Source organism: Gilbertella persicaria (genome assembly GCF_025201335.1).
Source record: "Gilbertella persicaria strain CBS 190.32 chromosome Unknown B0P05scaffold_7, whole genome shotgun sequence".
Classification (NCBI taxonomy): domain Eukaryota; kingdom Fungi; phylum Mucoromycota; class Mucoromycetes; order Mucorales; family Choanephoraceae; genus Gilbertella; species Gilbertella persicaria.
This window is the reverse complement of record NW_026251968.1, coordinates 156,692-180,789: the sequence shown is the minus strand read 5'-3', so window position 1 is coordinate 180,789 and position 24,098 is coordinate 156,692. Positions and strand designations below refer to the sequence as shown.

The 24,098-nt window shown below is 37.1% G+C and overlaps 11 protein-coding genes across 11 annotated transcripts; 9 read left to right on the top strand and 2 right to left on the bottom strand.

Annotated features, from left to right (window-relative positions):
- Positions 1–236: 236 nt before the first annotated feature.
- Positions 237–3,685, top strand: B0P05DRAFT_324856 (uncharacterized protein). The gene is made up of 3 exons (XM_051573538.1): positions 237–2,253; positions 2,309–2,693; positions 2,745–3,685. Exons 1-3 carry the CDS (start codon positions 268–270, stop codon positions 3,596–3,598), a joined length of 3,225 nt encoding a protein of 1,074 aa, XP_051437795.1. The 5' UTR covers positions 237–267; the 3' UTR covers positions 3,599–3,685.
- On the top strand, positions 3,686–4,238 carry B0P05DRAFT_324894 (uncharacterized protein). Its single transcript, XM_051573539.1, has 2 exons — positions 3,686–3,711; positions 3,765–4,238. The coding sequence occupies exon 2, from the start codon at positions 3,825–3,827 to the stop codon at positions 4,167–4,169; it is 345 nt and encodes a 114-aa protein (XP_051437794.1). The 5' UTR covers positions 3,686–3,711; positions 3,765–3,824; the 3' UTR covers positions 4,170–4,238.
- Positions 4,239–5,106: 868 nt separating this feature from the next.
- Positions 5,107–9,229, top strand: B0P05DRAFT_464379 (phosphoribosylformylglycinamidine synthase; the record flags this gene model as incomplete). The annotated part of the gene is made up of 2 exons (XM_051574214.1): positions 5,107–6,093; positions 6,143–9,229. The coding sequence occupies 2 exons, from the start codon at positions 5,107–5,109 to the stop codon at positions 9,227–9,229; spliced, it is 4,074 nt and encodes a 1,357-aa protein (XP_051437793.1).
- A 101-nt stretch (positions 9,230–9,330) lies between these two features.
- B0P05DRAFT_529522 (cytosol aminopeptidase family, catalytic domain-containing protein) lies at positions 9,331–11,170 on the top strand. Its single transcript, XM_051576761.1, has 6 exons — positions 9,331–9,720; positions 9,767–10,170; positions 10,214–10,309; positions 10,365–10,614; positions 10,662–11,058; positions 11,103–11,170. Exons 1-6 carry the CDS (start codon positions 9,394–9,396, stop codon positions 11,150–11,152), a joined length of 1,524 nt encoding a protein of 507 aa, XP_051437792.1. The 5' UTR covers positions 9,331–9,393; the 3' UTR covers positions 11,153–11,170.
- Positions 11,171–11,654: 484 nt separating this feature from the next.
- B0P05DRAFT_464226 (cyclin-domain-containing protein) lies at positions 11,655–12,594 on the top strand (the record flags this gene model as incomplete). The annotated part of the gene is made up of 2 exons (XM_051574206.1): positions 11,655–11,795; positions 11,842–12,594. The coding sequence occupies 2 exons, from the start codon at positions 11,655–11,657 to the stop codon at positions 12,592–12,594; spliced, it is 894 nt and encodes a 297-aa protein (XP_051437791.1).
- Positions 12,595–13,686: 1,092 nt separating this feature from the next.
- On the top strand, positions 13,687–14,830 carry B0P05DRAFT_464198 (Septin-type guanine nucleotide-binding (G) domain-containing protein; the record flags this gene model as incomplete). Its single annotated transcript, XM_051574203.1, has 2 exons — positions 13,687–14,091; positions 14,150–14,830. The coding sequence occupies 2 exons, from the start codon at positions 13,687–13,689 to the stop codon at positions 14,828–14,830; spliced, it is 1,086 nt and encodes a 361-aa protein (XP_051437790.1).
- Positions 14,831–14,942: 112 nt separating this feature from the next.
- On the bottom strand, positions 14,943–15,567 carry B0P05DRAFT_529517 (Oxo-4-hydroxy-4-carboxy-5-ureidoimidazoline decarboxylase). Its single transcript, XM_051576760.1, has one exon. It carries the CDS (start codon positions 15,525–15,527, stop codon positions 14,985–14,987), a length of 543 nt encoding a protein of 180 aa, XP_051437789.1. The 5' UTR covers positions 15,528–15,567; the 3' UTR covers positions 14,943–14,984.
- Positions 15,568–16,348: 781 nt separating this feature from the next.
- Positions 16,349–16,994, bottom strand: B0P05DRAFT_529515 (uncharacterized protein). The gene has a single exon (XM_051576759.1). It carries the CDS (start codon positions 16,767–16,769, stop codon positions 16,539–16,541), a length of 231 nt encoding a protein of 76 aa, XP_051437788.1. The 5' UTR covers positions 16,770–16,994; the 3' UTR covers positions 16,349–16,538.
- A 66-nt stretch (positions 16,995–17,060) lies between these two features.
- On the top strand, positions 17,061–18,854 carry B0P05DRAFT_594484 (uncharacterized protein). Its single transcript, XM_051583077.1, has 3 exons — positions 17,061–18,184; positions 18,236–18,673; positions 18,722–18,854. The coding sequence occupies exons 1-3, from the start codon at positions 17,071–17,073 to the stop codon at positions 18,793–18,795; spliced, it is 1,626 nt and encodes a 541-aa protein (XP_051437787.1). The 5' UTR covers positions 17,061–17,070; the 3' UTR covers positions 18,796–18,854.
- A 91-nt stretch (positions 18,855–18,945) lies between these two features.
- B0P05DRAFT_529509 (uncharacterized protein) lies at positions 18,946–21,045 on the top strand. Its single transcript, XM_051576758.1, has 9 exons — positions 18,946–19,068; positions 19,114–19,432; positions 19,484–19,549; positions 19,605–19,713; positions 19,769–20,012; positions 20,066–20,119; positions 20,175–20,279; positions 20,328–20,518; positions 20,569–21,045. Exons 1-9 carry the CDS (start codon positions 18,996–18,998, stop codon positions 20,830–20,832), a joined length of 1,425 nt encoding a protein of 474 aa, XP_051437786.1. The 5' UTR covers positions 18,946–18,995; the 3' UTR covers positions 20,833–21,045.
- Positions 21,046–21,732: 687 nt separating this feature from the next.
- B0P05DRAFT_529504 (uncharacterized protein) lies at positions 21,733–23,865 on the top strand. Its single transcript, XM_051576757.1, has 8 exons — positions 21,733–21,878; positions 21,925–22,276; positions 22,330–22,395; positions 22,450–22,585; positions 22,631–22,880; positions 22,924–23,082; positions 23,133–23,383; positions 23,432–23,865. The coding sequence occupies exons 1-8, from the start codon at positions 21,791–21,793 to the stop codon at positions 23,777–23,779; spliced, it is 1,650 nt and encodes a 549-aa protein (XP_051437785.1). The 5' UTR covers positions 21,733–21,790; the 3' UTR covers positions 23,780–23,865.
- Positions 23,866–24,098: the final 233 nt, after the last annotated feature.

Below are 24,098 nucleotides of genomic sequence, written 5' to 3'. Positions count from 1 at the left end.
TTAAAGAAATTCATAACCCATATACTTTACAAACGCCAAAGCTCTCTTTGTTTTATTTGTTGTCTTTTTATCCACTTGAAGATATGCTGCCATCTTATGTTTCACAAAAGATTAGACAAGGATGTTCCTAAATGGATAATTACTGTTGTAATATACATCCTGTTAACTTGCACAACATTTTGTGTGCTACATTAAGTGCTAAGCCAGAAAAAAAAAACTCTTGATTTCTTCTATACATTTGCTTTGTTCTTTTTTTCCCTGAAAGTTATGGATACTACTTATTTAACTGTTGACATATCGACGCCTAACTCGGAACTCGAGGATGGAATGATATATCCACCAATCGATAACTATGACAGCTATGTTCATCCTGTCATGCTTGACATGTCTTCAAATAAAAAGTTTCTGGCATATATCTCCAGAGATAAAGCAAGCAAAAATCAATACAATGATACTGATGAAGACTTGTCAGAGAGCTGTGTCAATATCATTGATAACTACGCTGACCTGGGAGGTGCAGTGCAGTATTATTTAACGATTCGCAGCTTAAGAGAGGTTGATCCAGACTTAACTCCACTGCATCTGACAAGAAATGTCACGGAAATTTTTTCTAATTATGTTAAACATCCTATTGTGTTTTTTCTTTCTGTTTCCCAAGACGGTAAATTCATCTCATTATCTTGCTTTCAAAAATATTCAAGTGGGAGAGCAAGTATCATATTTGAAGTTCAAGGCAACAAAATCAAAAAAAGAAAGGAAATCAATGAGGACGAAGGCCGTGGTGTATTCTTGGACGATGGGCAATTTGTCATGGTGAATCTTGATTTTCTCTATACCTATAATAGTGATTTCTCTTTTTCGAAATGCTTTTCCATCAAAGAACTGGCTAAGAATACTCTCCATCAGCCAAGGCCAAAACATTGGCCGTTATTTTCAGGAGTCTATACTGGTCGAATGGCGTATTCAAAAGCTGATTTATATGAGACCTTCGCGTTATTCTGTATTAGCAAGAGAATCAAGCAAGGCATACTACTGTTTCGGAACCAATGTTCTCTTTATAGATTCTCGGCTTACTCTATCGGTCAAGATTTGTCTATTGTTCTAAGCTATGTAATGCCTGACATGATTTATTCAAAAAACTTCAAATTTGCCGCGGGTAAATCTGGTGACGCCTTGGTGTTGTATAATGGTAACAAGGGTTGTAAGTCTCATCGATTGCTATCATATAATAAACTCGTAAAGTTTATGGTGACTCAGTTTGAATTCTCAGAAGATGGAAAGTATCTGGTCTTGGCCGGCATAAAATCAGACGCTGGTAAACGTTCCCAGCTTGCAGCTTATTTTGAGGTCTGGAATATTCGACATGAGAAGATTATTTATGCTTTGGAGAAAGAACTCGACTACAAAATATCTCCCTTAATTCATACACAAGTACTCATTTATCCATTTATTGTCATCCAAAAAAACGAAAACAATAACACTTTTGCAGATCAAAATATATTGGGCTTCTACACAACAATCTCAGATCAAGGAAAGCACGAATTAATGTCTTTTCCTTTGGGATTTAAGACAAGTTTATCTGTCAACTATATCGAAAACACGCATTCTATTCAACAAGAAACGCGCCGGTTCAGTTTAAAAAATAGACTTCAAAATATTTTCGATACAGATGTTAAAGATGATTCAAATGGACAAGACACGAAGCCACATTTTGTTACTCAGATAAACGACATTAAAGAGATTTGCTTTAAATTTGAATATCAAGACGAAAAGTATTGTTTGATACTGACAGATTTGTCGATCGAATTATGGAATCAAGTAACATGTAACCATGTCAATGGAAAAGAAGGCGGAACTTCATTAGCAGAAAGCGACTACAGACTTGTATATACTCGTTCCTTTCAATATGGGCCTATGGAAGCAGGCTTTTCAACAAAAGAGAAATGGACAATTCAAAATTACGAAAAGATTGTGAGCTCTGATAGGTCGCAGCTGCTTGAGGAAATGAAGAACAGCATACAGATTGTTCAAGAGAAAATTGGCGGAAGAATTATCATTCGTCTTGTACTCAAAAGAGACGATACAGAAGATATCCGTGTAGAAGATATTTACCTTCCTCTTTATGAAAGGAGCATAAAAAATGATGGGTTCGATGCCTCATATCGCTCTAATTATTTGCTTGAAGGCGCATGTCAAGCATTGTGTTATTTCTCTCAGAAGGAAAGTTTTTCTACTATGATTCATGCTCTGTGGGTAAGAGGAATGCTTCGTATATAGCAGTAGAACTTACCATCAAATTCAAATCTAGAAAAAAAGGCTATGTCGATATGCGGAAGATATAATCAATGAATCACTCCAGGATATGAAAGCATCCGAATCTCTCTATTTTACAACGATATCTGGCAATGGTACTTTGTCCTTATTAGCTTGTTTTAAAAAGGGGAGAATAATCTTATTTAAGATTGTTCAAATGAGAGAGCTCAAAATATGTTTATACAGCTATCGAAAGCATTTGTCTGATAAAGGCTTTGAACGAGAAAACGCTTTGACAATTTTAATTGAAAAAATGAGCTTTGGTCTGTACAAGTTATTACTTAACAAGATAATACAAGATACATCTCAAATGTATCCCCGTTCTATTTCGCTTCCTGTTACAGATGCTCTGATACTACTTCAAAAGGCAGGGTTTAAAGGTAATCATTTGCAACTCAACAAAAGTGAATTAACGCGTTGCCAATGAGTAGATCTTTTATCGAAGACTATAAAAAGTCTGGATTTTATCCCATTATACGATTTCAACCTCACCAAATGTTCCAAACCAGGGTTTTATCATGAATTTGATATTTCTGCTGAGCAAGAGCTAATAGAAGACAAACATTCATATAGAAATGGCTGGGTAACCATAGAACAAGTATATCCAACAAATTTCTACTATCAAAAGCTTCTTCAGTTACTATTCAAAAAGAAAAGGACTATTGTTAATCCAAGAACTAAAGAGCAAAAACATATGTTGGCAGAAAAGCGAGCAATGGAACTCGATTTATTGAAAGGAAGTTACATAAGACCATGCGTTATACCCTTAGTCTATTTTAACACCTACTTTGATTTCTCTTCAGAAACAAACCTAACTGTTGAAACAGACGAACAATTATTCCTACAGAAAAAATCAAGTACATTTCTCAAAATGGCCTCTGACAGATCAAGATACAATGTCTTTGACGAAGGAGATTTGATTATCCCTTTGATTCTGCGTTATAAATGGATACAGTTTGCTTCTTTTCGATTTTTTCAAGTTTGCTTGATCCACCTGGTATTTTATATTACTTACTTTCTTGCAGTTCCTTTCTCAATTGAGAAATTCAATTATGAGCCAGGGCAATCGTCCATCATGAATAACGGTGAACATCTTGCATGCACAGTCTTGTGCTTTGTATTTGGTGCAATCTTACTTACCCAAGAAATACGACAATTTTGGTTTTCGCCCAAGAAATACGTCTCATCTTTCTATAACTATATCGACATTTTGGCTTTAGTCTTGTGTTTGGTGACATTCTTTCAATTAGTTTTTGGTCTCGAATATTTTGTATGCGACACTTAATCTATGGTAATTATTCTCATTTTTTGTCTATTTTTTAGGATGAAGTAAGCAGCGTCTGTACGTTGGTGATATGGCTACATGGTTTACTGCGTCTGAGAGCCATTCAATACTTCGTAAGTTTCTGAATATTCCAACGTATAAGTGATATTCAACTTTCCATGTATAGGGCATTGCTCTTGAAGTTGTTATTCAGTTGTTCTACAAAGTTTCTCTAATCATTCTCATCATGGTGTTTGTTGTTTTTGCTTTCACGAATGCCTTCATCGTACTTCTGCGTCACAAAGATGATAGCTACTTTCAAGAACAATACACAGGTCACGTATTATTTCCAAACTCTACTCCAGCGCCCGAGAATGATCCAAATATTACTTTGGTTGATGGTGGGGCAAATGAGTTTACTAATGTTTTCAAGGCCTTCAAGGATGTGTGGTTCTTTATCTATGGTGTTTGGGACCCTATAAATGCTGGAGATTCAGCAGATAATATCATGAGTATGATTCTTGCAATCATATTCTCATTCATTGTGCTCTTACTTTTCTTCAATATTGTCATGTATGTGTGTTTTACATGAGATATATCTAATTTCGTATTTAGTGGTTTCATGTCTGCCTCAATTGAAGAAGTAAGACAACGAGGTAGAAAAGTATGGTAAGTTGTATGCAATTTGTTTCTCTTATAAATCCAACACTAATACCCAAATGAAATAGGCTAAGTCATCTGCGAGGTAACGAAGATTTGGTATTCATTACAAGTTTGTATTAACATCTTTATAGATGTTATAGCAGAGATTGAGCAAATCTGGTGCCTCGAATCCGAAAAAAGAGATCGTAAAAACAATCCAGCATACATTTACTATGCTGCAACTGGTGATGAAATAAGAAAGCAAAAGAACAAGCTGGAAGAAGAAACTGAATATCTGATAGAGGAATTCAAAGAAGTATTTGAAGAAGAGTAATTTCAAATAAACATTGTTCATTTAGTTTATTTACAGTTTTCTATCGATAACCTTACACATAATTATGACACTCGATTAACACAGTTGACAATCGTCGAAAATAAAAGAGACAGGTTTTTTTGTGCATAATTTAATTTAGAATCCAGGCCTGTCAGCAATTACACGATGAGCTGAGTCAAGTACACAATGGATAGGTGTAATATCTGCCTGAATGATAGAAGCATATAAGAAATAAACACGATATAGATAACTCAATAGATGCACAAGTATATCCAAAAAATTTACTAAAGCGTATCCTTGATCCAAAAATATTTTTTTTTCAAGATTGATAACATCTTTTGAATCGAGCCCCCCAAAATTCCTTCTTCCGACTTGCTTCCACCAATGAAATAGTACAGGCTGTTAATCTCTTCTCCCCCACATCTTTTTTTGTTTGACTCATTGTGGGACTTGTAATTCGTTTAAGGTTTAAACCCATAAACATAAAAGCTATCAATCTAATTTTTTTTTCTCTCTTCATCATTTCTTTTTCTTTGTGTGTGGCCTATAAACAATGTTGATTCTTCCTGGCACTTCCGCTCTTTCATCCTTTAAGAGTGCAAGTGTTTTGAAGTCTATTCAAAAGACTATTCCCTTGGCCGTTTCAATTTCTGCTCTTCATGTCCATTTCGTCCAAGCACGTACAGGTCAAGAAGCTAGCTTAGATGATTCTTTGGAGTCTGGCCATATTTTGAAGCAACTTTTGACTTATGGTTACTATACCATTGACGCTCGAGAAGAAGAAGCTATTATTTCCTTCCTCAGCACTAGCCAACAACAACCAAACGCATCCATTGTACTTGTTGTTCCTCGCGCTGGTACCATTTCTCCTTGGTCTTCAAAGGCAACCAATATCGCTCACCTCTGTAACTTATATGACCAAGTCGAACGCATCGAACGCGGTGTTGCCTATCGCATTGTTAAGGAAGATGGTTCTCAGCTCTCTGCTCAAGAGTTAAATTCCATTGTAGATCTGATCCATGATCGTATGACTCAAAGCATCAGTTTGGCTTTACCTGAGCCTGAATCGGTCTTTCACCATGGCACTCCTGCTCCTTTGACAGTGGTCGATTTACTAAGCAACAGCACTGGCACAACAGATGCTCGCCAAAAACTCGTCGAAGCCAACACAACTTTGGGTTTAGCACTTGCAACAGACGAAATTGACTACTTGATTGATGCTTTTGTTGGAAAGGATGGTAAGAATGGGCTTCAACGTAATCCTACAGATGTAGAGCTCTTTATGTTTGCTCAAGTCAACTCTGAGCACTGTCGCCACAAGATCTTTGGTGCTGATTGGACTATTGATGGTGAATTGAAGCCTCACTCACTCTTCGGCATGATCAGGAACACACACAAGTTGAATCCTGATGCTACACTGTCTGCTTACTCAGATAATGCCGCTGTTCTCAAGGGTTTTAAGGCCACTCGTTTCGCTCCCAATACCAAAGAAAATAACACTTATGAACATTTCGAAGAAGAAGTTCATTATCTTGCTAAGGTAAATAATTAATGCGAGTAGAAGAGAACATGGTATTGATGTTAAATAGGTTGAAACACACAACCATCCCACTGCTGTATCACCTTTCCCCGGTGCTTCCACTGGTTCTGGTGGTGAAATTCGTGATGAAGGTGCAGTTGGTCAAGGCTCCAAGCCCAAAGCTGGTCTTGTTGGTTTTACTGTTTCTAACTTGTTGATTCCTGATAATGTTCAGCCTTGGGAAACTGATTTCGGCAAGCCAGGCCATGTTGCTTCTGCTTTTGATATTATGATTGAAGCTCCTCTTGGTGGCGCCGCCTTTAATAACGAATTCGGTCGTCCTGCCTTGACTGGTTACTTTCGTACTTTTGCAGAAACTGTGCCAGTAACTGAAAATACGTCTGAAGTTCGTGGTTACCACAAGCCTATCATGATTGCTGGTGGTGTTGGTACAGTCCGTCCTACTCACGTCTTTAAGAAGCCCATCTCTCCTGGTGCTCATTTGGTTGTTTTGGGTGGTCCTGGTATGTTGATTGGTTTAGGTGGTGGTGCTGCTTCTTCTATGGCTTCTGGTCAATCAAGCGCTGATCTTGATTTCGCTTCTGTTCAACGTGAAAATCCTGAAATGGAACGTCGTGCTCAACAAGTTATTGATGCCTGTACCTCTCTTGGCGAAGAAACTCCCATCCAATCTATCCATGATGTTGGTGCTGGTGGTCTTTCCAATGCTTTACCTGAAATCGTACATGACAGTGACCTTGGTGCTGATATCGATCTGCGTAAGGTCCCTTGTGATGATGCTTCCATGTCTCCTATGGCCATTTGGTGTAACGAATCTCAAGAACGTTACGTCTTGGCTATCTCTCCAGACAAATTGGCTCAATTCGAGGCCTTCTGTGCTCGCGAACGTTGTCCATATGCTGTTGTCGGTACTGCTACTGCTGAAAAGCGTCTTGTAGTTCGTGATCCTCTCTTAAACAATGTGCCTATTGATTTACCTATGCCTGTTCTCTTTGGCAAGCCTCCCAAAATGTCCCGTAAGACTGTCACTGAACAATTCTTCAGAAGACCTTTTGACACTACTCTCCAGACCTATCTTCCTGGCCAACATGATGTACTTGCTGAAGCCGCCTCTCGTGTGCTTCATTTGCCATCTGTCGCTTCCAAGTCCTTTTTGGTGACTATTGGTGATCGTTCCATCACAGCCATGGTTGCTCGTGATCAATTCGTTGGCCCTTGGCAAGTTCCCGTTGCTGATGTTGCTGTCACTACCTCTTCTCTAGGCTTCGATATTGTCACTGGTGAAGCCATGGCTATGGGTGAGCGTACTCCTATTGCTCTCGTGTCTCAGGCTGCATCTGCTCGTATGGCTGTTGCTGAATCATTGACTAACTTGGCTGCTGCGCATGTGAACGATATCAAGGATGTTATCATGTCTGCTAACTGGATGTGTGCTGCTGATCATAAGGGTGAAGGTGCTGGTTTATATGAAGCCGTCCAAGCTGTTGGTATGGATCTCTGTCCTAAGTTGGGTATTGCTATTCCCGTCGGTAAGGATTCTATGTCCATGAAGATGAAGTGGCAAGATCAAGATGTTGCTAAGGAAGTTACTGCTCCTCTCTCATTGATTATCACTGCTTTTGGTACTGTCATCAACAACCACACTACCTTTACTCCTCAGTTACTTAATAAGCCCAAGACTGCTCTTGTTTTTATTGATTTGGCTAATGGCAAACAGCGTATGGGTGGTTCTGCTCTTGCTCAAGTCTTTAAGGAAATTGGATCTGAAGCTCCTGATGTAGAAGACGCTGTCTTGCTTAAAAACTTTTTCAACAGCATGCAACGTGCCAAGGAAGTTGTTGGCGAGCCTCTTGTTTTGGCTTATCACGATCGTTCTGACGGTGGTCTTTTTGCTACTGTTGTCGAAATGTGTTTTGCTGGTCATGTCGGTGCCGAAATTGAGTTAGATAGCATTGCTAAAGAAGGCGATGTAGTTGCTGCTCTTTACAATGAAGAATTAGGTGCTGTTGTCCAAATTGAAGCCGCCCGCTACGAAGAATTTGCCAATTTGATGAACAATGCTGGCGTTCCTTCTTCTGCTGTTCACAAAATTGGTTCTGTTACTGAGCACGATAGTAAAGACAACATTTCATTTAGTCTTGGTGGTCAAGTAGTATACAATGCTTCCCGTATCGATCTTTACCGTGCCTGGTCTAAGACTTCTTACTTGATGCAATCTGCCCGTGATAATGCTATTTGTGCTCAACAAGAATACGATGCTGTTCTCGATGCTGCTGATCCTGGTCTTCAATATCAATTGACTTTTGATCCTGCAGAAGAGCCCGCTGTTGCCTCTAAATCTGATAGACCCAAAGTTGCTATCCTTCGTGATCAAGGTGTTAATGGTCAGATCGAAATGGCCTTCTCTTTCCACTTGGCTGGATTTGAAGCTGTTGATGTACACATGACTGACATTATCTCTGGCAAGGTTAGCTTGAAGGGCTTTGTCGGTATTGCTGCCTGTGGTGGTTTCTCTTATGGTGATGTTTTGGGTGCTGGTTCCGGTTGGGCTCGTACTATTTTGTTAAATGCCCGTGCAAGAGCTGAATTTGCCGACTTCTTTGCCCGTAAAAACACTTTCTCTTTGGGCGTCTGCAATGGTTGTCAATTCTTGAGTCAATTGTCTGAATTAATTCCTGGTACTGAAAACTGGCCTCGTTTTGCTCGTAACGAATCTGAGCAATTCGAAGGTCGCACTACCCTTGTCAAGGTCGATAACAGCATTAATTCTGTCTTCTTAAACGGCATGCAAGGTTCTATTTTACCTATTGCCGTTGCTCATGGTGAAGGTAAAGCCACATTCAAGTCTGATGCTGAGCTCCAAACATTACAATCTCAGGGTCTTGTCGCTGTCAACTATGTTGACAATTATGGCAATGTCACTCAACAATATCCTTTCAATCCTAATGGCTCACCTCAAGGTATTGCTGCTGTTGCCTCTCCTGACGGTCGTGTCTTGATCATGATGCCTCATCCTGAACGTGTTGTCTTGAAGGAATCCAATTCTTGGTATCCTGCAGAACAAAACTGGGGTCAGGCCGGTCCTTGGTTAAAGATGTTCCGTAATGCTCGTCAATGGGTCGGTGACAACTACTAAACACAAACACACATACATACTTTTAGATCTATATACATATTTCATTTTCTTTTTCAAACACTTGTACACATCTTATTACATAATCACTGACATGAATAATAAAAAAAAGTCATACATGATCCTCCCCTGCTGTCCTTTTTTCTTTTCTTTTCCTAAAAAAAACTATGCTTCGACTAACAACTACTCGTGTTGGAAAACACTTTTACTCAAATAATAAGCACTTTACAGCTAAGCGTCTTTTCAACAATACACAGGGTTACGACTCTATTGTCCTTGGCGCTTATACTGGTGACAATATCAGTTTGACAGCTACTGAACATATTTCTGAAAAGACAAAACAACTTATTAGAGAACAACTTGCAGCTTCCAACCTCAAAAAAGCCGGCGATGTTCGAACACTCTACAACATTAGTGGTGTAAAGCAAGTTGCTGTTGTTGGTCTTGGAAAAGAAGCCGAGATCAAGGACAAGCAAGAAGCTGCACGCAGAGCTGTAAGTGAACACGCTGGATGCATGATAGACTTATCAATTATATAAGACTGCTCTTGGTTTGCATGCTTTGAAATCGCAGGGTGCCAAACATGTTGGTATTGATGTATCACTTAGTAGCCATGGTGCAGGTGAAGGCTCTGTCCTTGCCCAATTCTCTTTTGACAAGCTCAAGAAAGAAAAAGACTCAAATGAGATGGTTGTAGGTCCTTTCTCTGAACCAGCTAGAGCAGAGGATGGATTGACATGGGAGACAGGCCAAATTTATGGTGCTTCACAAAATGTAGCTCGTATGCTCATGACTTCGCCTGGCAATTTGATGACACCCAAGTTGTTTGCCGAGGAAGTTGCCTATTTGTTGGCTGGTTTAGAAAATGTTGAGGTTATTGTGAGAGATGAAGAATGGGCAGCTAAGAACCATATGAATGCCTTTTTATCCGTTGCCAGGGGAAGGTAAGAAAAGACAACCCTTAAACTATTACTGATTGTGATTCAGTGTGGAGCCCTTAAGATTCTTGGAAATTCATTACAAGGGTGGAAAGGAAGGAGACAAGCCTCATGGTCTTGTTGGTAAAGGTGTTACATTTGATGCGTAAGTTAGTTTAGTAAATCGATTGGGGTGCTCTATTGTACTTATTCTTATTTAGTGGTGGTATTTCTCTTAAGCCCTCTGTTAATATGGCATTGATGAAGGGTGATATGGGAGGTGCAGCAACTGTAGCTGGTGCTCTTTATGGTATTTCCAAGCTGCAATTGCCCATCAATGTGGTAGCAGTGACTCCTTTATGTGAAAACATGCCTTCAGGTAATGCAACTAAGCCAGGTGATGTAATCAAAGCAATGAACGGCAAGTCTATCGAAATTATGGATACAGATGCTGAGGGAAGATTAATATTGGTAAGAAAAAAATACATGTGTTGCATAATAGTAATATATTTATATAGGCTGATGCATTGTATTATCTCAGCTCTAAATATTCACCCAAGAGTTTAATTGATTTGGCCACACTTACAGGTGCTATGGACGTGGCACTGGGTGATGTGTTTGCGGGCGTATTTTCTAATTCAGACACTCTCTGGCAAAATCTGGAAAAAGCAGGCAAAAAGACTGCCGATCCCTTTTGGCGTATGCCTTTGCACGATGGATACTTGAAAGAGATGCAAGAGTCGATTGTGGCCGACTTGAATAACCTTGGAAAAGGACGATCAGGTGGTGCTTGCTCAGCTGCTGCTTTCTTGCAGGAGTTTTTATCCAGTAAAGAAATTGATTGGGCTCATATTGACATTGCAGGTGTGATGGACAGTCAAGGTACAGATGGATATCATATCAAAGGCATGAGTGGTAAGTTGATTCAAAAGCTATCGTTTTATTCACTATTAATATAGGTCGTCCCACAAGATCTTTGATAGAGTACATTCGTGGTTTTACTCAATAAAAAAAAGCCAAATGTAACCATTGTCACGTGTTGTTGAGGAGTTGGGAATAATCCTCTCGTTGGGTCTTTTATTTTCTCTTTCTTTTTTCTTTCCCTTTTTTTCTATCGCACAACTCTTTTTTAAAAACCCTAAAGAACAAAAAAAAACTTTTTTTTGTGCACAAAGAAAGACACAGCCATTTTCTCTTTCTTTTTAACAAAAAAAACTACTATGTTGCCCATCTCTTTTGACTTAGCCAAGTATCCAACTGCAGATACAATTCGGCTATTAGCCTCTTTACTTGAGCGTATGACCATAGCCAATGATTTGCTTAATAAACAGCAACCCCAGCAACGTCGTGCTTCTCTACAGTCCTCTTCTCAACCAACAACGCCGGTCTATACTCGGTTTCATGCCCGACTTGTACCTTCTATTGATATCTATTCGTATCTCTCTAGAATTCTAAAATATTGTCCTTGTGCAAATGAATGCTTTCTAAGCTTATTGGTCTACTTTGATCGCATGTCGAAAAATTCGCTGGCCTTGACTGGAAGACCATTTACTATTGACTCATTCAATATCCATAGACTTATTATTGCCGGTGTTATGGTCTCTTCCAAGTTTTTTAGCGATGTGTTTTATACCAATACAAGATATGCAAAGGTAGGTTTGGAATATGATCTAGAGCGGTTCCTGACGTATGTTATAGGTGGGTGGATTGCCAGTATCAGAGTTGAATAGCTTGGAAATTGAATTTCTCAAGTTGAATGGTTTCAATCTCACCGTGCCTATTAGCGAACTACAAAAATATGGTGATCAGCTTCTTAAAGTAGGTTATATGACTCAAGAAATGAGGAAGCCATCTTCCTTCCGTCATAACCGTTCAAGTTCCTTTGACCAGGCACGCTCCGATGTTGATAGAGTCTGTGACTTGACTCAACGTATGTCTTTGGATGAACATCAATACTATGGCCAACAGCAAAAATACTACTATTATCCTCAGCAACAGCCGACTAAACGAAATAGTTACAATAATAATAACAATAATGGCCAGCAGATTCGTCGTATGACGAGTACAAACAGTCTTAAAGAAAATGGCCGCTATGGTAATCATCATTATGACCAACCAAGACATTCTCGCTCAAGTATCAATCTTCATCAAGGTTTCTGGAAACCAAGTAGTCCTCTCCCACAACAACAACAGCAACCACAACAACAACAACAAACATATGACGAAAATGCGGGTCAGCTATCTCGTCGCTTATCAATCACTTCGATTCATGCACCTCCTTTTATACCAAGCAGTGAACTGCTGGCACAGCAGCAACAACAAGCTGGTGTTTATTACTATCCACCCATGGGTATACCTACACCACCACCATCTGCTTCGCCTATCCATTATCAGCCTTCCAGTGCTAACAGCAGTTCGACCACAGTATCTTACCCTATCATGTACTTGTGAAAGGTACAATTACATTTATTTGTCTAATAACTTACTCTTTATTGTTACTTATTACTTATTACTATTTACTTATTTGCACTCCATACAGAAAATCCTCTAAAAAATCACCACTTCATATTTTTATTATTTGTATATATATTTTATCAAGTCTTTTTTTTTCTCTTTACATATATAGGATATCGCTTTACTTTTTCAAATACTTGAAAACATTATAAATAATTTGTATAAAAAACGATAAAATGTTTATTATTATTTATCACATTGATTTTTGTGCTACACTACCCCCCTTTTGTGTGTCTTTGAAACAATTCGCTCATTTAAAATGAAATTGATCCCTTTATGAGAACTACCAGAAAGACACAATCGTGAGTCTATTTCAAACAGCCTCATTCTTATGATGCTTAAGCTGTGAATGAGTAAATAGGCGTTTCATTATGGTTGTGAGAATAGCGAAATCAAAAGGAGTATGGATTCATTGTTTCCATTATTATGCACACTTAGTGTGACGACATCGATAGAAAGTAAACGGGTGAATCAGGCACGAGTAGAAACCTTCGAGTAGTTTGCACTAGCCTGATCCTATTATTTATTTTTTTCTTTTGCCAAATATGTAATCGAATTTCTCAAAGTTACAGTATTAAACCTTAAAAGTGAATCATAAAAAAGTATTCTTGATCTTGGTATAATTGTTGATTTTTTTTCTCGGTCTGTCTAACTGATCACATCAAATATTGAACAAAACAAAGCCGGAATGCTTTCCATGATTATGAACCGCAATCAACTTACGGAGCCTCAATTCAAAAACTATGTGTAAATAGAATGATATATGAAAATTCCAACCTTTTTTTTTTCTAAATGATGAACTTAAAAAAAACTAGTAAACTGAGCATCTTGAAAAAGAATAAAAAAAGGAGGCATGTTTAGACGTAATTTGGGGGTCAAGACATTATTTCTCGGGCTGTTCTTTATTGTCCACGAGCAACTTTATATTTTTAATGCTACACAAATAACAAGTCAACTAAAAACACGGGAACCGATTTTTCGCTTTTCCCTTCTTTTTCTTGTTATATGTTTATTTGCTAAACAAAAAAAATGGCACCAAGATCTCGAAAAAACCTTGTGTCAAACTTCAACTTGATGGTCGTTGGCTTCTCTGGTGTAGGTAAGACATCTTTTGTTCGCACCTTGCTAGAAACACTTCAACTTGAGGAAGTCGCACAGCAAGAAGCTTCTCCAACAACTCCAACAAAAAAGAAGAGGCGTGATTCATTCATGAGTGAAAACTCGGCTATCATCGTACATGAAGAGTTACAAGGTCCGATCGAAAAAACCTTGCAGCCTTATACCATTTCAAGGGAAATAGACGTTGATAAGAAAGAGCGTATTGTTTTGACCATCATAGATACGCCGGGTTTTAGCGCAGAATACTTGGTTGACAAACAGCTGCACGACATTATAAAATACATTGAACACCAATTTGATTTAACCTTGGCAGAGGTAAGAAAAAATTTATACACTTTGTGTCATTGTCATACGTATGCTAAGCATCAAATAGGAAAGCAAAGTAAAACGTAATCCTAAGGCAGTGGATACCCAAGTTCATTGTTGTCTTTACTTTATTGATCCAAAGAAATCAGCTCTAGACGAATTTGATATTCGTATTCTCAGAAGATTGTCTAACCGTGTCAATGTTATTCCCATTATTGGAAAAGCAGACAACCTGACACTCGCTCAAAGAAACCGATTAAAGCCCTCCATCATCAAAGACATTTATACCACTCATAAGATTCCTATTTATGGCATGCCTGAAGATGAAGAGGACGACGAAGACGAAGAGAATGAACCCACTAAAAAAGAAGACAAACCACAAACATTAGAAAACTTCTTATCTCAGTTCAATTACGAGCAAGAAGACGCAGATACGCAACAAATTCTTGACTACTTGAATCTAGTTCCTTTTACCTTTATTGCTTATGAAGACCAACCAGAGACTGGTAATCCTATCCAAATGACAACGAACACTAACATCAAATTGGGCCGTGATTTTGGTTGGGGAACAATTGATTGTTTAAGTGAAAAATACAGTGATTTTGTCAAACTCAAACACATTGTATTATCAAGTCATCGACGATTTTTGCAGCTTGACACTGTGGAAAGATACTATGAACAGTATCGTACAGAAAGATTGATGTACAAAAGAGCCACTAAGATTGGCTTAACATCTCCTCAAGTCTAAACATGAAAATCTTTCTATTGTATCTTTAATATTTATATCACTCTTTTTTTTATCAACCACATTATTATGGTCTAAATAAAGTATTCAGGCCCTTTCTTTTGACTTATCTATCCAATGAACGTAAATTGGGATCTAAAGACAAAGGCATGTTTTATTATATTTTGCTGCTTTCAAAGGTAGCTTTCTTTAAACGATCTCTGGCAATCAACATCATGTCAGTGATACCTGTACGCAATTCCTTCTCGTGACTATTAGAAGCCATACGTTCCTTAATAATAGGAATGATTTCATGACGAGGACGACCGTTAACAAACACAACAAATTTAAATCCATATTGATCTTCATAGGCCTGATTTAACTTGGCTAGTTCGGCATTTACTTCTTGATCTTGAGTGGAAAGCGTGCTTGTGTGTGAGTTATAACCTTGTTCCTTAAGTGAGTTGGCGGAAAGACCAGCTTTGGATGCGCCAATACGTGGATGAGCATTCATGACTTCTAATTTTTCTTGCTCGTCAAGTTCGTTACCGAGGCATACCTTTTCAGCATAATCAATCAACTCCGAATAAGACGTGTAGGGACGGTGGTCAAGCAAGCGTCGGGCAAGTGGTGGTGCAGTCTCAAATAAGGTATTGATGGCTTTGATAAAGTTCTCAGAACTTTCTTGGTTGAGCTGTTCAATTGCAGGAAGAGAAGTCATTTATTCAAAGGGTGAATAAGGAAGGCAAGTAAAAAAAAAAAAAAAAAGGACAGAAACTGATAGCAATATAAAGTGGTATATTTATATTGACTATATTTTTTGATGTGACTGAATTATGCTTATTGGCTAGTATAATATGCATGCAAGTGCTTGGTTGGTTAATAACTTTTGTCCATACTAACATACGCTTTTTTCAAAAAGAGGCAGAGAAATTGTTGCCAATATCGCATTTTATGTCTTTGTGATATGTCTGGTTGACCTTGCGTCTCTCAAATGGAAAGATTCATATTGATTTCGTAGCTTACCAAAAGATATGAAGACAAGGATGCTGATTTTTTTGCAAGATATAAATGCCTCAAAAATATTTCTATAACTGTTGTGTACTTTTGGTTTCTAGTTTTTATCAACTGTATTGCCAGAAGGACGCTTAATGACGCTAAAATCAGAAGAAAAAGAAAGGAACCACAAATTAGGGTACAAAGCTTAATTACAGTAAATTGTTCGATAACTAAAATTATTCAGCTTCATGATTCGTTTTATGAGCAGACGAACACGGCTAATCAGGTAAGTGCAGAGAAGCTGTGCTTAATAAAACGGTAGAAGAAATATCTAACCATTATATAAGAAAGATATACAGACCTCAGTATTAATTTTAGTTCCCTTAGATAATGACCAGAAAGCAATCAAGAAGCTAAATGTTTTTGAGGAGCTCTCAGCATAATTGTAACTATAAGTTCCATTAGCCTCGAATTGCAAACTCTTTTATAGCAGTATCAAGTTGAATTTTTTTTCTTTCAATTGAGTGTAACAATGTTATTAGTGTGAAATAGAATTTTTATTGTTTCTGTTAGTTTACTTTTTGCATTTCATATGCTTCTTAAACTGAGAAAAATAAGGTACTAAAATACCCAAGGATTATACTTTTTCACATACATTATGAAATTGTGACTTTTGTTCTCTTGAAGTCGAACTGTCAACCATTTGTCATAAAATGACTTTGATACAATAATACTACCACTTCTTGTCAATACAGCTTATATAGCACTTTGGAGCCCCTTTACATAAATTAACACAGCTATTGACTTCTTTCACTGATGTATGTAATTTAGAATAGTTTGTGACCAAGTAGTACATGATCTTACCACATTTACTAATACAAGCATCATCTTTAAGGTCACAATCACATTTGGCGTAGCATAAAGTGATCCAGAAAAGAATAGGTACAAGAGAGAAAAACTTCATTCTAAGCTCAAAAATAATCTTGTCTTAGAAGAGACTTCTATTTAACTGAAAACCAGTCGTGTTTTTAGTGAATTCTTAAATGTCAAGAACTTTAGTATTTAATAATTAAAGAGAGGGGGGAAGCAGCAGCATGTGAAAACCCCACATAACTACAAATCCTTCTTTGGATTTGCTTATAGCCATGTGATGCTTAACTATTTCTTTCTTGGTGATACAGTGACAGCCAAGTGAAAGGGAATCAAAAAGAGGAGAAAGAAATTTTCCCCATCTTTTTTTTTATCTTTCATATCCCTTTTCTTCAATGACTGAACTTTCATTTGAACATTTCGACCCTGAAATTGAACTATGCAATTTAGATATACATGGAAGGCCTATCAAACCGCGCAGAAAACCAGGCAGAAAACCCAATCCACCGTCACCTGCCCAACGCAAAGCTCAAAATAGAGCTGCTCAACGTGCATTTCGTGAACGTAAACGACAGGAAATGCATAACGCAGAGACCAATATCAAAAAATGCATTCATATGAGAGACCTAGCAATCAAACAAGTCAAGCAGTTAGAACAAAAAGTCGATGAACTTTTGTATGAAAACAACTTTCTCAAAGGACAAGTGCTGACTCTAAAAATTGCATGCATGGCAAATCGAGTAGATGTGCCAAAATTTTGGGACACTGGTATCCGAGATAAAATGGGATCTGATATAACAACATCTTCTCGGACAAGGGAATTTCCACAACCACTGGAGTTTTTTCTGGACAATAAAAAATTCATTATCACAATGAATGTGAATGATCTAGCAGCATATACTCCTCCTCCATCGGATGCTCCCATCTCGCCTGATTTATCGACAGATCAACAAATGCCAACACAAGTAGTCAATGACAATAGCTTTCTACTTGATTCCTTACTCTCGCCTCCGCCTGATCAGCAATCACCATTAGCCGGTTTACTTCAAATGGATGATATTTCAAACCTTATCCAAGCAGCTTCAACTGCTGATATTGATCCTATGTTAATTGACTATTTAATGCAGCCTAATACAATGAATGAAATAATGAGCGTCATTAAAGATGTGCCACCTGAATTATGGTTGACTTTGATACCACCGCAATTAGTTACACTCATTCCACTAGAAATTCGATCTTTTATCACGACTGTTCAAGAAGAATCCATACAAAAGCAGCATCAGCAACAGGAAGTTATCTCTACACCTTCTACCACTACTACTCAATATGATACTACATTCAAGCCTGCAATGCCCGTAGAAGATGATTTTTGGACTGATATTAAAGACCCTGTATCACCATCTGCAGCCAATAAAGTATACGTAGCTGGACCTATATTACCATTAGATGCTGTAAATCAAATGCGGGCTATACGAGATCAAAATGATAGCCAATATTTATTGAAACCTAGTGAGTACAGAAATATTTCTCTTATTGAATTCTTACATTTTTTTTGTCTAGCTGAACTTCAGCGAAGAATTCCTCATGACCCAAGAATTGATTTAATTCCAGGACCTACTATGCGAGATTATATGATTATATTTCAGGATTTTTATGATGCTAATGAACTGTTCAATTTCTTGATTGAATCTGCCATGTTTATAGGAGGTGAGCTTGGTAATCCAGATTGTTGGTTTGTGCCACCAAGTTTTATTTCCAAGTATTGGTTCCTGTGCCCAAATTATAAACCAACACGGCCTGATAACTCTGTTGAGTTCGCTGTCTTTTTAGCTCAGAGAATGCTGAATCGATTAAAAAGACGAAAGGAGTTGTATATCATGCGAGACTTGAACCCAGATCTGTTTCCTTCTCCAAACATGGTGAAGGAAGAGATAACTGACTACCAAGGAGACGAAGAAAAAGATAAGGCACAAACAGAAAAGAATGATGCATCAATAGGTAATTTCGTTTAAGGATGTCACAATTTATTTAACGCCTTATGTATAGACATACTTGTGATTGAAACAATCAATCAGAAAGCGATTCCACGCATTAAATCACCTAATGTTTTTACAGTGTAGAAATAAAACTATTCGTAAAAGGTCGAATATTACCAAGTGCTTTATTTAATCAGGGAGGAAGTATATGAAAGCGTCATTTGTGAAACTTTCAAGGCCGTCAAATAGTACCGTAAGGAGTAAACTGAACCGTAAGATAAATAATGAGAAAATACGTTTTCATTTTATTACTTTCATTACCTCCTTTTTTGTTCTTTTTAATCATGTATATCATTTCGATCTGGGTATTTTGGTTTTTTATTACATGCCAGTTACTTTTAGCCCGTGCAGAAATAGGTAAATATGCAAGAGAAAAAAAACATCACTGCTAACTTTAAATAGATTGCGGTCTGATAAACAAAAAGATTTATTGTTATAATGGTCAGTATGCTTCACTATATAGTCTTGATGTTGTTAGTGATACGCCAGTATCAATGCTTGATCGCCAATGGCAGCTACAGAACGTGTCTTTGAATGACAAACGAGTATACAGCACTTTTGTAACTATTACAAGCGCCAACAGCTTATTTGTCTATGGAGGACTTGGTATTGATGCTAACAAGAGCCTCACCAACCATGCAATAGTATACGAAGCCGAACCAAATATTTGGGAACGAATCTCAAACTACACAAATTCAAAGAACAATACTAGCCGACAAATGTACGTACACAAGTCAGTATATGAGTATGCTTTACTTAAGCAAACCTATAGATTTTTGGCAGCAGCTGTTTATGCGTCTAGATTGGGTGCTGTTGTATTTTATGGTGGTCATGAAATGTAAGAAAACACTAGTATTGATGACAGCCTCTAAAAAAAAGTTCTAAAAATTCAGGGTATCCACCAACATGTCTGAATCAAGTAACGCAAGTGTTACCAGCGCGTTTGGCGTATCTACACGTCAAGGATTTGAGGTAGCTACATTATACAACTTAGGAACAGACGTATGCTTTCTATATACATTTTTACAAATACATTTATTGAAAGACTTCGTTGTAGACTTGGAGCACTTTTCTTAACCAAGCAAACCCAATGGTAGGCTCTTACCCAATTTTGCAAACAGCTACATTTCATCCATCAACCGGAAAGATTTTCTACTTGGGTGGATGGTATATCTCAGCTACAATATCTCCAGCATCTTTTGCTTACGGCATGGTTTTTAATACGAATAATGGGATGTGGTCAAATATATCATTTGGAGGCAAAGCGCCATCACCAAGAGACGGTCATACAGCAACACTATGTAAGTGACTATGCGATATGTTGATAAAAGTCATTTGCTTATAAAGAATAAAGTGCCTAGTGGAAATGACATATTATTGTACGGCGGATCTCTTAATTCTACTGTAGGTAAGGAGATATGATCAAGTATAATAAAGGGCCTTGGTCTAACATATTCATTTAGCTCTATCAGATTTTTGCTATTCATTGAATCTAGATAACATGTACTGGACAGAGCACACAGAATTATACGATAGTAAGGCTTCAGGGATAAGAACACGACATTCAGGTAAATGTTTTTGATTTGTTTCTCAGTATATTCATAGCATATGTACAGCTGTATTGATAGATCAAACGCTTTTTATATTGTTTGGCATAGACTCAAACGGCAACAAGCTTAGTAATATGCTTGCAGTTAATGTTTATGATCCAAATTCATTATCTTTTTCAAGTGCGTTTCATACAAATCGCAAGAATTTGTCCGTAGGTGCTATTGTAGGCATTGTAATTGGATCCGTTGTCGGTTTAGTATGTTTAAATCTCTTTAAACACCTTTGACTCATATTCTATTTAAATAGGCTATTGTTCTTATCCTAATTATATTTTATTTGAGAAAAAAGCTAGCACGAAGCAAAGATGAGAGCATGCTTGCTTCTGCGTTCCAAAAAGAAGTTGTCGAGTTGGAAAATTGGGAGAAAAGCGAGATTTCGGCTGAAGCAAACCAGCAGCAGCCTGTTCATGTTGAGCAAGTTGAAATTCTTGCGCAAGATGAAGACCATACTTTGGCTATAACAGCAAACAATAGCTCTATATCAGTTCAAGAGAAAAAGACATCAGAGTAAATGCCTTATTGTATGGTTTGTAAATTATAGTTTCTCTAATTAAACTAATCAGTAAATAAGAATAAGCACTTGTGCTTTCAAGTTTCATTTCAAAACGAGGCTGAGCTTGTATTACAGAATAACTCAAGAACCACAAAACCACTGCTGCTTTTAATTTGTTTTAGTCAACAGTTTTTTTCTTATGATGGGACCTCTTTTATGCACAAAAAAAAAAAAAAAAAAATTAAAACCTATGTAACCAAATAATCAGAACATTGCCCTCTTTTTTTTTTTGCACTGTTTATAAGATATAGCCATTCTATTCAACGCGATTCAAGAAACACTTTTTTAAAAGTGTAATATGCTTCGGTGCTAATCTTATTTCAATCTTTCCTTTCTTTTGCTAAATTATTCATTACCTCTATTGTTTATACAACAAAAACAAGCCATTAGTTACACCTTTGTTTACTTCTCTTCGAAAGCAATTAAAAAATGGAAGTAAGATATCAAGAGCATAGTTAGTAATGAATGATGAACAAAAGATCAAAGATTGAAATAAGCGTCCTCATTGAAATTGTATAAGTAATGGGTTCAAAATAAATTTTTTGTCATCAGTACTCGTTTGAGAGAAGAAAAATAAGCCTATTCTCTCTTTTTTTATAATATAAAATATAAAAGACATGAAGTTGAAGATTCAAGGATTCACCTCGAAAAAACAAGAAAGAATTGACAAAACTATAAGACAAGGTCAGGATTCATTTTGCAGTTTGATAGGTTGGTTAGGATAGAAAAAAATACCAATTGCGCTTTTGTCAGACCCAATTGACCAAATAAACTAGTACTACTGTTGTACATCTTAAAAAAGAAGTATAAAATGACTTTATGAATTCTCTCCCTTTTTTCATTTTCTCTCTCTCTCTTATCATAAATTTATAGTCATTGTTCACTTGAGTTTCACATTGACACTGAAATTGATAAAATGAAATCCATGTATCAGTTAGTATGTTTAATACTAGCTTTTGTTATCAGCGTCCAATCGATTGAAATCCAACCTCGAAGAGCTGCTGGTAATATCCAAATCACAATGACTCTAAAATACTGATTTCTTGACAGATTGTGCTCTTTTGTTGAACAAAATCTATTGTTATGGTGGATATGTTAAAGGTTCTGGGGACGACGATAGCTTGGTTGTACTTGATATTAGCAAAAACAACGGTCAACCTTACCAGAATTTAATAAGTCAGTGGTCAAGTGTCACAACTGTACCGACAAGTATTGTATTTGAAAGACGTGCTTTTCCTCAGGCTGTGCCATTACCTGATGGAAAGAGCTTGTTGATACAAGGTGGCTACAATTATAGAAACTCCACTATTAAAGATCAAACAATTGTTTATAATGCCGAAACCAATACATGGAGCATTTTACCAGATTATGATGATGCTAGAAATGGTGGCAGTCGACAAATGTAAGAGAGTCTGTTTTCTTACATGACCTTAACTTGCCTATTCCATACTATAGTTATTATGGAACAGGTGTATATATAGACTATTTGAACAGTATTGGATTTTATGGTGGATATCAACAGTATGTATGCAACTTTAAAATAGTCATAGTTACATTTTATACATATATTTGTAGGCATGTCCAAATGGGGTCTGATTTTGTAGCACCAAGTGGCGCAAAGATTCCTAATTTGACCTTTAATAATACAGATGGCTACAGTAACAGTTACGCCGGCTTTTATTATTTCACTTTGTTTGATTTAACCAAGAAAGTATGTAGATGTAGATTCAGATCGCGTTGACTCATTCAATCTTAGACCTGGAGCACTCCATCACAGTATAACTTGCCATCGTATCATTATATATCTCAAAGTGCAACCTATGTTCCTTCAAACAAAAAAGTGTATTACATTGGTGGAAGTTATTACAATACGACTGATGGATCTGTATATAATATCTATCTGAGTTATGCCATCACTTTTGATACTATAAGCGGAAAATGGGAATATGCATACATGACTGGACCAGTTGTTCCTCAAGAAAGAAAAATGCATACAACGACATTATGTAAGAAGACAACAGTATTATCCTTTAATTGACTGTTATTTAGTACCTGATGGGGAAACAATTTTGATGTATGGTGGGACAAATGACGATACTTCAGCTCTTATGGATTACTGCTATACTTTAAATCTCAAAAGCATGCAATGGACATACCATAACCTTGTTGCTCCTCTTGGTGTATCCGGACCAAGATCGCATCATGCTGGTAAATACTAGGCATCTAATAAGAAAAAAAGTTGACGTATAACTTGATAGCTGTCATGGTTAATGATACGAATCTGTTTATCATGTTTGGATTGAACAAAGACTCTAATCCTACCAACGATTTGCTTATTTTGGATATTCGAGATGTCAACAAGATTGCATTTGCAGACAAATACCCCATTGACCTTGATAGTTCTGTTGGTAACATTACGGGAAATAATGATAGTATCAATAGAGATATTACTGGTAACGAAGGTTTAAGTACAGGTGCTACTGCTGGCATAGCTGTTGGCTCTATTGCTGTAAGTCATGACTTGAGAACAGACAAAGAATGTCTAATATATATGTAGAGTGTTGGCCTTATTACCGCTTTTCTCTTGTTTTTCCTAAGAAAGAAAAAGAAAAATAAGAATACAAATGATGCTCAAGTAACCAATGGATCCCCTGAAAGTCAAATGCTTGATGTTGATTGGGACAAAATCGATAGTCATTATTACCAAGAAGTGCAGCCACCAGAACAGTTTTTGAAATCGCAGCCGCCAAATGAGTACCAACAAGCATATGTTTCGAGAAATTCAGTGGCTGGAGATCGTGTTTCTGAGCCTTCTTCAGCGACTGTAGTTTCTCCGGATGTGAGATTGACAGAACACTCGCCGAGAATGGTAATGCATGCTGTAAAACCTAATGGAGGACATTAATTACCGTTTTTTAATTGGTGATCATTACATATAATATTAACTTGTAATTCAATAATAAAATCATTAATTTTTTGACAGTTCTGAAGCTTATTCAACGACCACAATTGATTCAGGCACATCGTTGATTGAACCATTATTCAGCAAGCAATAGTCTTTGAATTGACTTTCTATTTGTACTAAATATTCTCTATGCATCTTACTATAAGACAGGAATTATATCAGTAGAGTGTCTGAGAAAAGCACATTACTTAGACTGATTCAACTTTCAACGTTTATCGTGGAGTTTTAAAAAATTCTAACAAACAAACCTTTCTTCGTT

Excerpts from the sequence above, each read along its gene's own strand:
- B0P05DRAFT_324856 (XM_051573538.1), top strand. The coding sequence starts at position 268 with ATGGATACTACTTATTTAACTGTTGACATATCGACGCCTAACTCGGAA. Across the intron at positions 2,254-2,308 it reads CTATGATTCATGCTCTGTGG|AAAAAAAGGCTATGTCGATA; the intron begins GTAAGAGGAATG and ends ATTCAAATCTAG. Across the intron at positions 2,694-2,744 it reads TCAAAAGGCAGGGTTTAAAG|ATCTTTTATCGAAGACTATA; the intron begins GTAATCATTTGC and ends GCCAATGAGTAG.
- B0P05DRAFT_324894 (XM_051573539.1), top strand. The coding sequence starts at position 3,825 with ATGGTGTTTGTTGTTTTTGCTTTCACGAATGCCTTCATCGTACTTCTG.
- B0P05DRAFT_529522 (XM_051576761.1), top strand. The coding sequence starts at position 9,394 with ATGCTTCGACTAACAACTACTCGTGTTGGAAAACACTTTTACTCAAAT. Across the intron at positions 9,721-9,766 it reads AAGAAGCTGCACGCAGAGCT|ACTGCTCTTGGTTTGCATGC; the intron begins GTAAGTGAACAC and ends CAATTATATAAG. Across the intron at positions 11,059-11,102 it reads TCATATCAAAGGCATGAGTG|GTCGTCCCACAAGATCTTTG; the intron begins GTAAGTTGATTC and ends CTATTAATATAG.
- B0P05DRAFT_529517 (XM_051576760.1), bottom strand. The coding sequence starts at position 15,527 with ATGACTTCTCTTCCTGCAATTGAACAGCTCAACCAAGAAAGTTCTGAG.
- B0P05DRAFT_529515 (XM_051576759.1), bottom strand. The coding sequence starts at position 16,769 with ATGAAGTTTTTCTCTCTTGTACCTATTCTTTTCTGGATCACTTTATGC.
- B0P05DRAFT_594484 (XM_051583077.1), top strand. The coding sequence starts at position 17,071 with ATGACTGAACTTTCATTTGAACATTTCGACCCTGAAATTGAACTATGC. Across the intron at positions 18,185-18,235 it reads CCAATATTTATTGAAACCTA|CTGAACTTCAGCGAAGAATT; the intron begins GTGAGTACAGAA and ends TTTTTTGTCTAG. Across the intron at positions 18,674-18,721 it reads AAAGAATGATGCATCAATAG|ACATACTTGTGATTGAAACA; the intron begins GTAATTTCGTTT and ends CCTTATGTATAG.
- B0P05DRAFT_529509 (XM_051576758.1), top strand. The coding sequence starts at position 18,996 with ATGTATATCATTTCGATCTGGGTATTTTGGTTTTTTATTACATGCCAG. Across the intron at positions 19,069-19,113 it reads TTTAGCCCGTGCAGAAATAG|ATTGCGGTCTGATAAACAAA; the intron begins GTAAATATGCAA and ends AACTTTAAATAG. Across the intron at positions 20,280-20,327 it reads GATAAGAACACGACATTCAG|CTGTATTGATAGATCAAACG; the intron begins GTAAATGTTTTT and ends GCATATGTACAG.
- B0P05DRAFT_529504 (XM_051576757.1), top strand. The coding sequence starts at position 21,791 with ATGAAATCCATGTATCAGTTAGTATGTTTAATACTAGCTTTTGTTATC. Across the intron at positions 22,396-22,449 it reads TTTTATGGTGGATATCAACA|GCATGTCCAAATGGGGTCTG; the intron begins GTATGTATGCAA and ends ATATATTTGTAG. Across the intron at positions 22,881-22,923 it reads AATGCATACAACGACATTAT|TACCTGATGGGGAAACAATT; the intron begins GTAAGAAGACAA and ends ACTGTTATTTAG.